Source organism: Penicillium hispanicum (assembly GCF_028827665.1).
Source record: "Penicillium hispanicum strain IBT 35686 chromosome Unknown utg000009l_segment0_segment0, whole genome shotgun sequence".
Lineage (NCBI taxonomy): Eukaryota > Fungi > Ascomycota > Eurotiomycetes > Eurotiales > Aspergillaceae > Penicillium > Penicillium hispanicum.
In genome coordinates, this window is record NW_026623201.1 from 47,534 (window position 1) to 58,554 (window position 11,021).

At 52.8% G+C, this 11,021-nt stretch overlaps 5 protein-coding genes across 5 annotated transcripts; all 5 read left to right on the forward strand.

Annotated features, from left to right (window-relative positions):
• Nucleotides 1–104: 104 nt before the first annotated feature.
• N7459_010081 (RidA family protein) lies at nt 105–563 on the forward strand (the record flags this gene model as incomplete). Its single annotated transcript, XM_056949249.1, has 1 exon — nt 105–563. One exon carries the CDS (start codon nt 105–107, stop codon nt 561–563), a length of 459 nt encoding a protein of 152 aa, XP_056795182.1.
• A 644-nt stretch (nt 564–1,207) lies between these two features.
• N7459_010082 (cytochrome P450) lies at nt 1,208–2,956 on the forward strand (the record flags this gene model as incomplete). Its single annotated transcript, XM_056949250.1, has 3 exons — nt 1,208–1,309; nt 1,375–2,527; nt 2,580–2,956. 3 exons carry the CDS (start codon nt 1,208–1,210, stop codon nt 2,954–2,956), a joined length of 1,632 nt encoding a protein of 543 aa, XP_056795183.1.
• Nucleotides 2,957–3,386: 430 nt separating this feature from the next.
• N7459_010083 (SDR family NAD(P)-dependent oxidoreductase) lies at nt 3,387–4,515 on the forward strand (the record flags this gene model as incomplete). Its single annotated transcript, XM_056949251.1, has 5 exons — nt 3,387–3,482; nt 3,536–3,651; nt 3,714–4,192; nt 4,252–4,388; nt 4,447–4,515. 5 exons carry the CDS (start codon nt 3,387–3,389, stop codon nt 4,513–4,515), a joined length of 897 nt encoding a protein of 298 aa, XP_056795184.1.
• A 303-nt stretch (nt 4,516–4,818) lies between these two features.
• Nucleotides 4,819–6,602, forward strand: N7459_010084 (uncharacterized protein; the record flags this gene model as incomplete). The annotated part of the gene is made up of 2 exons (XM_056949252.1): nt 4,819–4,850; nt 4,901–6,602. The coding sequence occupies 2 exons, from the start codon at nt 4,819–4,821 to the stop codon at nt 6,600–6,602; spliced, it is 1,734 nt and encodes a 577-aa protein (XP_056795185.1).
• A 1,358-nt stretch (nt 6,603–7,960) lies between these two features.
• Nucleotides 7,961–10,750, forward strand: N7459_010085 (uncharacterized protein; the record flags this gene model as incomplete). Its single annotated transcript, XM_056949253.1, has 5 exons — nt 7,961–7,975; nt 8,028–8,553; nt 8,615–9,520; nt 9,580–9,978; nt 10,032–10,750. 5 exons carry the CDS (start codon nt 7,961–7,963, stop codon nt 10,748–10,750), a joined length of 2,565 nt encoding a protein of 854 aa, XP_056795186.1.
• Between the last annotated feature and the right edge of the window lie 271 nt (nt 10,751–11,021).

Here is an 11,021-nt window from a genome sequence, read left to right on the forward strand (position 1 = left end):
AGCCTCTGGAGATGGCGGGCAAGTATAAAGACCCCAGTGCATATAGATGGACCCTCGTCTTCCACCATCCACCATCCACCATCCACCATCCAACTTCGCTCGCCATGTCTGCCAATGGCCAATCTTTCCTCCTCGACCCCCAGAAGGTCTCGGGTCCCATGAGATACTCGCATGCCCGCGTGGTGCAGCCATCCACCTACCATACCATCTACATCTCTGGAATCGCCGCCGTGAACCCGGAGGATGGATCCTACGAAGGCGTCGTGGAGAATGCCGACGGATCCTTCACGACCGATGTCCGACAACAGACCGCCGCCGTCTTGCGCAGAATCGACCAGATTATCCAAGGCGCGTCCAATGGCAAAGCAGACCTGTACAACATTGTGGACGCGACGGTCTACATCTTGGACATGAAGACGCAATATGCCGGTATGAATGAAGAGTGGAACAAGATCTGGGCCGACCGCGCGAGCGCGCCCAGCCGGGCGACAATCGGGGTCAGAGAGCTTCCCGATCCTCGATTTGTGGTGGAGATCAAGGCGACGGCGATATTCCCGGCTTAAGGCATCGTAATCCCGTTGGCTGCAGGAAAAGTCGGCAGGTGTATCAGAATATTGAAGTCAAAGGCCAACTGGTCGGAGAGTCCGAATTTGTATATAACCGGATGAGAAGTCGGGAGTCTACCTAGTGAATATGAGAATCAATGGAAGAGTGAAGAATGAACGTAAGCAAAGGGATGGCTGGCATTCGGCCACCTGGGAAGTTGTGAAAGTAGCCTGATACCAGACTAGCTGCATCCATTAGTTATATAACTACACCGCTTCCATCTCGCCATTCACCGGTTATCGCGGAAATGCAAGATGACTGGCGGGTTGCCTTATGACTTCTCACTTATCGCGTCTGTCGCGTCCTGCATGGAGCTAAGACCGATCAAGGGAATCCATCCAGATCATGAGGGATAAGCGTAGCTGCTGACATGGACGAATTGCTCCTTCTACTCGGAGGGATCCGTGGTCGGACAGTCCGACGGCGCTTCCAGCGCGTGAGGGGCCACTGATCGGAGTGTCTCTTCACTCTTCGATCTTCGCATTCGGGGCGTATCTATTTAAACCCCATGTCCGGAAATCCCCGGTCGACCTCATCGCTGGTGATTCCATCTTGACGACTACACCGATCGACTCCAACGGCCACCTTCCCGAGAAGAGCAATGATTGACATGAAACTCGAGGAGCATCTCGCCGTCTTGGGCACCGTGCCTCGAAGCTACTTCTTGGCTCTCGTCCCGTTGTGCATCTATCTACTATACAGAGTAAGCTGCAGCTCCCCCCCCCAGCAATGGAGGCGTGTTGGGTGGTTCTGACTTGATTCCTCTAGTGGTCCTTTGCGACCGACATTCCTTACATCAAAGGCCTACCGGAGATCCCTGGGGCAGTCCCAGTCTTCGGTCACCTCCTGAAGCTGGGTGAGGACCACGCCACGGTGTGCGAGCGCTGGTGGCGACAGTATGGCCACTCCGTCTTCCAAATTAAGCTGGGGAACACTCGGGCCGTCGTGGTCAACTCGTTCGAGGACTGTCGGAGGATGCTCCTCGGACATCAGAACGCGATCATCGATCGGCCAACGTTGTACACCTTCCACGGAGTCGTGAGTAGTACCCAAGGCTTCACGATTGGATCGTCCCCATGGGACGAGTCTTGCAAGAAGAAGCGCAAAGCCGCCGGGACAGCACTGGGACGGCCGGCATTACGCAACTACCATCCGATGTTCGATCTGGAAAGCTATTGCATTCTGCGCGATCTCTACCGGGATAGTTCGAATGGTGCGATCGAACTCAATGTCAGACCGTATATCCAACGGTACGCTTTGAACACCACCTTGACCTTATGCTACGGAATTCGCATGGACGCGGTCTACGATGATCTCCTCCGGGAAATCCTCTACGTCGGCTCCGCAATCTCGCTGCTTCGAAGCGCCTCGGAGAACTTGCAAGATTACATCCCCATCCTACGCTACCTGCCCAACAACGAGAAGAACGCCCGGTCTAAGGAGCTGCGGGACCGTCGCGATGCATACCTGAACCTTCTCTTGGACAAAGTGCGCGACATGATCAAGAAGGGCACCGACAAGCCTTGCATTTCTGCCGCCATTCTCAAGGACGAGGAGACCAAGTTGAGTGGCGTCGAAGTCTCTTCGATCTGTCTGTCGTTGGTCTCCGGTGGCTTCGAAACTATTCCGGGCACCTTGACCTCAGCCATTGGCTCGCTTTCCACCCCGGAAGGGCAGATCTGGCAAGATCGCGCCTACGAAGACATCAAGCGCCATTATCCCAATGTCCGGGATGCGTGGACAAGCTCGATATCGGAAGAAAAAGTTCCCTACGTGAATGCCATCGTCAAAGAGGCGGGGCGCTACTACACCGTTAGTTCCATGAGTCTGCCTAGAAAAACGGTGACCGAGGTGAACTGGAACGGTGCCATCATACCCCCCAAGACCATGGTTCTGATCAACGCCCAGGCAGGCAATCACGGTAAGGCCTCTCAATGACTTCTCTGAAATGCCCCTGCTTACTTGCAAACTAGACGTGGACCACTTCGGACCCGATGGCGGGAAATTTGACCCCGAGCGGTGGCTGAAGTCCATCGATCCCCCAGCCGAAAAGGAAGCATCCGGGCTACCTCATTTGAGCTTTGGCTCTGGATCGCGCGCTTGCTCAGGCCAATTCATCGCCTCGCGACTCCTCTATTGTGCTCTGATCCGCCTTCTCGCCTCGTACAAGATCGTGGCGAGCGAGGAGAATCCCCCTAACACAGACTATGTGGATTACAACCAGTTCAAGACTGCGCTGGTTGCGATCCCTAGAGATTTCAAGGTTCGGCTGATCCCAAGAGACGATGCTGTCACTAGCGAGTGCTTGAACCTAGCCGAGCTTCGAACAAAGGAGCATTATAAGGAGTAGAGTCAGGATTCCTGAAGTGGAGTACATTTGTACCTAGTTGATCCTAGTCTAAAATTGATATCTAACATCCCTAATTTTGTTAGAGTTCGGATTACCACTGTCTATCAATGCGTAGAACAAGACGATGAAGCCCAGATTGAGATAGTACCAGGCAATGAGAGGTTTACCAGAGGGCGGACTTCATGGGATGCGATAGACGCAACCCGTAAGAATCCTCCAAAACGTATGACAGCGGAAGCTAGAATCTTCTCCAAGCGACTCGACTGAATACCTAAAAGCATGCGGCGTGGTGACTATCGGCATTTCGGCTACTCCGACGAGCCCAGTGGAAGTTCCCCACCTCATCCGACATCAGACCGCCATATATTGATTGCGAGAGCGATCTGCTCTTCAGGGCAGTCCAACTGCAGCATCTGTCCTTTTCAACAAGATGTCACAACTCGCAGCTCTAGATTTGTTTAACGTCAAGGGTCGTGTTGCAGTGGTTACCGGCGGAAGCAGTGGGATCGGGTTGATGATCTCGAAGGTTTGTCGAACACTGAACTCACAGAACAAACACTGATAGAGACATTACTACAGGGACTGGTGCAAAATGGAGCCAAAGTGTACCTAGTAGCTCTGCCAAGCGATCCCATCGAAGAGACTGTTGTCGATTTGAACCGGCTGGGACGCGATACCGGAGGGAGCGCAGAAGGGTAGGTGGAAATGCGTCGACGAGAGCTACCACTGCACGGATTAGCTAACACCCCTTCCAAAGATTTCCATGCAATCTCTCATCAAAGGACTCGATAGGAGAGCTTGCCCGAAGGATATCTCAGCAAGAGAAGTCGCTGGACATGCTAATCTCCAATGCTGGCATTCGCCGCGATCCTCCGCGTGTTTGCAACGTGCTTACCGCTCCGCTCGACGAGCTTCAAGCGTCAATGTGGTCAATCGAAGACAAAGACTGGGAAAACACATTTCGTGTGAACACCACGGCTCACTACTTTCTCAGCGTTGCCTTTCTTCCGCTGCTTGCGGCGGCGGCGGATCAACCGACTAGCGGTGGGGGGAAAGGCCGCGACGAGGGAAGAGGGGTGATAGTGGTCACTAGCTCTTGTGCCAGTATGCACAATGCTACCAATATCGACCTTACCAGCTATGCTACCAGCAAAGCAGCGACGGACCATCTTGTGAAGTTGTTGGCCGCCAAATACAATCGATTCTATGTTCGAGTCGTGGGGATCAACCCTGGATGTGAGTCAACTGATGAGAACCTCGTTAAAGTCAAGGGCTAACTCATAGATCTTATCAAGTTGTCCCTAGCAACATGAACCCCGTGGGGGCTGAAGGAAACATTTTCAGCTCTCTGTTCGACAAGGTCCCCGCTAGGCGAGCCGGGGCCGCCGAGGACATTGCCGGAACCATTTTGTACTTGGTCAGCAAAGCAGGAGTGAGTGATGTGAGGTCAACCTCTTATCTACTGAGATACACTGACAAGTCGCAAATAGTCGTATGTTGACGGTGTCTCCCTTTGTGTGGATGGTGGTCGAACTCTGTTGGCGAACGGACAGGAATAATAGCGCAATTGGTAATTGTCGATCCTATGGATCCAGAGATACTATCATCAATGGCATTCACTGCGAGTTCCTAAGCAATGCTCACCTATCGCGGTGCCGGACTCGGGATGATTCGAGGTTATCCAATCATCGGGATGCCCGCATCCTTAGTCTAGTAGCTAAATCGGCACCTCCGATCTGTCGCCATGACTCCCACTGCTAGATTTGATTCGATATTCTCTTTTAAATACCAATTGAAATATCATAGTTGGAGAATACCATAGTGTCTCGTGGTTGCTATTGTCTCACCTCCTCGATTTCAACATGTCGGTGGCATTTTTGGCTGACAAGACCCAGTACGTGCGGCGCAGTCACGGAAAGGAAACGAGAAGTTAATCCATCTTAGATCCAAAGTCTCCGTGGAGGATTTGCATCATGCTGCGGCAAGTCTCGGGATCAAGATCCCGAACGACTCAGATGCCGCCGATTACTTGCATCTGCTGCAGTCCGCCGAGGCCATCATGCGGGAGATTGAAAGCGGGGAGGATTATATTCACCCTTCACTGGTACCCACTGCAACCATCAGTCCTCGCACATACTGGGAGCCTCACTGCGAAGACAATCCTTTAAATGCCTGGAGATATCGTTGCGAGTTGGTAGCGGCTAATCCGACCAGTGCTGCGCTGTGTGGAAGGACCGTAGCCATCAAAGATAACATTTCTGTCGGCGGTCTTCCGACGACGGTGGGAACGTTCACTGAACTGCTTTGCAAGGACGGGGCCCTTCCCGTATCTCCAATTGACGCTTCGGTAGTCTCTCGGATTCTTTTAGCGGGTGCGACAATCAAAGGATCCTCGAATTGTGAGAACTATTGTGCATCGCCGCTCTCTTTCAGCGCGGCAAGCGGCCCCGTCCACAACGCACGGATGAAGGGCTACACCTCCGGCGGAAGTAGCAGTGGCTCTGCGTCTCTTGTGGCGGCTGATTTCCTGCAGCGCGCAGAAGGCGCCTCGCTGGGTGAAACGGTTGATCTGGCGATTGGTGGTGATCAGGCCGGATCGGTCAGAATCCCAGCATCCTATAGTGGAATTTATGGAATGAAACCCACGTATGGTCTGATCCCATACACCGGGGCGGTGCCATTGGCACCCATGATCGATCACCTGGGACCCCTCGCCTCCAACCTGGAGGACATTGCCGTGTTACTCCAGGTCATGGCGGGTTATGATTCGATTGATCCACGAATGACTCCCGAATCGCCGCTGCCATCACAAGTCCAAAATTACCTGCAAATTTTGTCCGAGTTCAAAGATCGCAAGCTGGATAGGCTTCAAAAACTGGGATCTGGGCTCAAAGTCGGCCTGCTCACGGAAGCTTTCGAGGTGTTGGGTTTATCACCCGAAGTTCGGGACACTGTGCTCCAGTCAGCGAAGCAGGCCTTTGCTGCAGCCGGTGCAGAGCTGGTGGATATTTCTATCCCCATGCACCGACAAGGCAGTCTGATCTGGACAGCCTCTACCCGGATGTCCATGTCTGAATGGGTGTGTCAGGGTAAGTCCTCCGGGTTTTTGTCTTATCTGCCACCCCATATCCAAGCCCGTTGGCCTCCGGACCAACGCATGTATGACCTGATTACCTCGACCAACCCGGCCTTGATGAATGTCATGCTCAGCGGACCGTTCCTCCAAAGGCACTTTGGTGCCCATGTTGAAGCCAAGGCGCATCGCAAGGTGTTTGAACTGCGGGCAGCCTACGACCAGGCGTTAACGAGTGTTGACATTCTCGTCACGCCTTGTGCACCGACAGTCGCCATGGCGCATCCAAAGATGCAGGCCGACGCGGAGGGTCCCAGCTCCAGTATCATGGAGAAACTGTCCGCGGCAGTCGGGGTGACCACGAATACAGCGCCTTTTAATGTCACTGGGCATCCCGCCCTGAATGTGCCATGCGGGCTCGGTCGGGCTCCAAATCAGCCTGGGGTCAAATTGCCGATTGGCATGCAGCTGGTGGGAAGACGATGGGAGGATGCGACGGTCCTCCAGGCAGCGGCTGTTTTTGAAGAAGGACGGAAGATGGTGTCTCTGGACCAGAGCGGAGTGAGGGTGTAGTTGGGCCGAAGTCACTTGCCTACAAATTCGAGAGTTTACTTTTTCCCCAATGTCATTTTGAATTGGATCGTCTTCAATCCCACCAAATCATCTATGAGGAAAAGAACCCCAGCCCTTTCCCTCTTACACATCCTACAATCACCCGTCTTTCGTGTGTGTTATGCAATCCCCACGATGGCGCTGCACGCCAGAAGCCTCCAGTTCGCACACCAGATCACCGCTACAACTGGCACTGCACGTGTTGCATATCGCACAAGTGCCCACAGTTCCACCTGCTCGCAGATCTTTGTGAAACTGCAATGACATCAGGGCTGATCCCTCGTTGTTACACACGACGCGTGTGGAGGGCGACATAGTAGTGAGATGCAATCTCGACAAGACGACCCACGGGCTCGGCCCTTTGGACGGGACACGGTGATGCGTGCTGATCCCTTTTACCTGCCACCGGCAGACGCTGCAGCTTAAGTGTCGCGCCTCCCAAACCCTCCAACCACCCTTGCATCTAGGCTGACAAGTTGGCCACCCCGGTATCGAGTGCTGGTGTAGGGGAAAGAAAAGTTTGTCTGGTGACAACTTGCAGAAAGCTTCTCGCACACCATCTCAGCCCTATTGGAGGATGGGGCCAAGCGATTGTTGTACCAAGGGGATTGTACGGCCATGAAGAAGGGAATCCGAGGGCTCGCCGATGTCTATCTCTACCCGATGTGGAGCGCCCAGCTTGACCCTCGAGCGCGCGAACATTCTGATGCACGCCACGGCAATTCTATTGGCTGAAAGCTCGTGACGGGCAGCACGAACCACTGTCCATGCGGTTCAGGGGAACCTCTCAATCCCTGATCCATGATCGGCATATCTCCACCCGATAGTTTTGTTTCCTGCGGGTCTCGCGTTCTCTGCCGTCCGCTCTTTCGCGCTGCGCGAGGATGGGTGTGTGTCTGTTTCCCTCAGATTGCTCCGGCATGGCGGGCCTAGCTGATGGAAATTCCATCCTGACCTCGGGCCAGTACCTGCCTTGTCCCTTCGCGCTGTGACACGCAGAGTATTGCGTAAGTGCTTCTGCGAAGGAGTGTGGCGCACAAACTATGGGATCGACAAAATACTATCGCGTTCCGACGATTTGGTGCAATGCGACCTACCTATCACAGCCCCAGGCGGAACTACAGTGGATGCATCTCATTTGGAGTGACAGGTCCAAAATGCGGGACTGCACGCCAAAGCCTTTTTCTGATGAGAGGAGGAGCGGGCCGCCGTCCTTTCTGACGGAGAAATTATGGGGCCCTGTCGTCTGGCATTAATACTTTTATCCCCCCGGTCTCCCGGCAGGGCTGGCGTGAGCGGGAACCAGACACACACCCACGATGTCGAGTGCAGTCGTAGGCCACCCTTCTCAACCACGCCGGTCATCCGATACTGACAGATTTTCAGGACCCAAACAATGACCCCAATGTGGGCTCTTCGCGAGGCGATGCTTCGTCAACGTCTGGCGACGTCGTGAGCGGTCTAACTGGCGATGGTGGCTCATCGTCCTCGGCCCTGATAATGACACTGCTTCCGGCTTTGATCTACGCTGCTTTCTGGGTCGCTCTGTTTCTAATCTTTCGACGAACTCAACGCCGATGGTACGCGCCAAGATCCCACCTGCCGGATCTTCGCGAGCACGAACGAACTCCGGAGTTGCCCTCTGGCTGGGTCAACTGGCTCGGGACATTCTTGAAAATTGAAGACAATCACGTTTTACACCATTCGTCGCTGGACGGCTATCTTTTTCTGCGATTTTTGCGAGTCCTCTGTGCGACCTGCTTCACAGGATGTCTGATTACTTGGCCTACGTTGATGCCCATCCATGCGACTGGGGGAAATGGCAACGGCCAGCTCGACGTCCTGAGTTTCAGCAACGTCAAAAGTCCGAACAAGTACTATGCGAATGTTTTGGTCTCATGGGTCTTCTTCAGTAATGCCTCCGGCTTGATTCGTCCTTTGTCTCCAATAGCAAGTCGCTGACCAATAATTAGCATTCGTGTTCTTCGTCGTGACCCGCGAGAGTCTCTACTATGCGAATTTGCGTCAGGCTTATCTGAATTCTCCCGCATACACCTCGCGCATGTCCTCAAGAACAGTGCTTTTCATGTCTGTCCCGGAAGACTATAAAAACGAGAAAAAGCTGCGCCATGTATTTGGTGATACTATTCGTCGAGTCTGGATCACATCAGACTGTAGCGAATTGGAGAAGAAAGTCAATCAACGAGATAAGATGGCCTTCAATCTGGAAACAGCGGAGACCAAATATATTCGACGAGCCAACAAAGTTCGCATCGACGCCGTCAAAACAGGCGAATTCTCCCCCGACACCTGTCTTGACTGCGAGTCGAGTAATCCTTCATGGTCCCACAAGGTCAAACGGCCCACACACCGATTGAAGTTTTTCGGTCAAAAGGTTGACTCCATCTCTTGGTACCGAGCGGAGTTGGCCAAATTGACCGAGGAAGTCATGGACCTCCAACGGAAGCACCAGGATGGCGAGGCTAAACAGCTCTCCGCAATTTTTGTCGAGTTCACCTCTCAGTCCGATGCCCAGATCGCCTTACAGACGCTATCCCATCACCAGCCATTTCATATGACACCTCGTTTTATTGGTGTTTCCCCTGGAGAGGTAGTCTGGTCGGCTTTGAACCTCAGTTGGTGGCAACGCATTATTCGAAAATTCGCGGTCCAGGGTGGCCTCGCGGCCCTGGTCATCTTCTGGTCGTTCCCCGCGGCCATTGTGGGGACCATCTCCAACATTACCTATCTGTGCAAGATGATTTCGTTTCTCAAGTTTATCTTGGATTTGCCTGATCTTATAAAAGGAGCTATTGAAGGCTTGCTCCCCTCGGCAGCACTTGTGGCTCTGATGTCGCTGGTCCCGATCATCTGTCGGAGTACGTGTTTCCCTTCTATGAGATGATACTATAGGGTCGACCGATCTGACAATGTGCAGTTTGCGCCCGTCGCTCAGGCGTCCCATCGACCGCACGAGTTGAGCTGTTCACCCAAAGTGCGCACTTCGTATTCCAGGTTGTGCAAGTATTCTTAGTGACTACCTTGACATCAGCTGCATCTGCAGCTACAGCGCAAATCATCAAGAACCCGCTTTCAGCCAAGGATCTATTGGCCCAGAATCTACCCAAAGCCACCAACTTCTATATTTCCTATTTTCTGCTTCAGGGACTGAGCACGAGCTCCATGGCCCTGGTGCAGATTGCAAGTGCCTTGGTATTCAAATTTGTGACCACATTCTTTGCTTACTCCCCACGCCGTCTGTTCCGTCGGTGGGCTGAGCTGGGAAGTCTGAGTTGGGGCAGTGTGTTCCCTGTTTTCACCAATATGGGGGTGATCGGTAAGTCGACTCTCAATATATTCGATTGAACTTGAAACTAACCCCAGGAATAGCTCTCACTTATTCATGCATTGCGCCACTGATCTTGGGATTTGCGTTTATAGGTCTGTATCTCGTCTACCAGGCCTACCGCTACAACTTCCTTTTCGTGTACGATATCGAAATCGATACCAAAGGCCTGGTCTATCCTCGAGCCCTGCAGCATTTGCTGACGGGAGTCTATCTGGCGGAAGTCTGCATGATTGGTCTATTCGCCATTAAGGGCGCCGTCGGATCGGTTGTTCTGATGGCGTTATTTACCATCGGAACCGCACTGGCCCATATATCCCTCAACGAAGCGCTCGCTCCATTGAACACATTTCTACCGCGGTCCCTCGATGCGGAAGAAGAATTGCTGCAGGATAAGGAGGACGCTAGAAATGAAATCAACGAACAACGACGATCGCGCACCATTGCTTTCTGGCGATGGTTCCATCCAAATGTGTACAAAGACTACGCAGCACTTCGTCGAAAGGTGCGCCGCAATGTGGCAGAGGTTTCCTATACACCTGAGGAATTGCGTACGGCGTACTTCGAGCCCTGCATCTCATCTCCAGCGCCAACGCTATGGATCCCGCGCGATAAATGGGGTTTCAGCCAACATGAGATTCTAGAGACCGATGCCATCATCAACATCACAGACAAGGGTGCTCATCTAGACGAGAAAAACAAGATTGTGTGGGATAAATATGACCCTCATCTTCCCCTGCGCGAGTTGAAAACGCTGTATTGATGGGTTTCTTTTCTCTTGCTTTTTGATACCACGAGAATGATATGACGATCGATGAAATTTCTTTTTGTACAGTACGAAGCCCATGGTTTGGCGATATTGGCGCCCATTCGTGGCGGGGAGGGGAGCGTTGTGCGAACGTATATACATACCTACCTCGGTAGACACGATTTAAATGAACATGGCATAACAGGAATTTGGCCTTCATACCTAGGTATTAGACCTCAAGAATACTAGAACAAAGTATATTCGTCGTGAACACTTTGCTCAATGG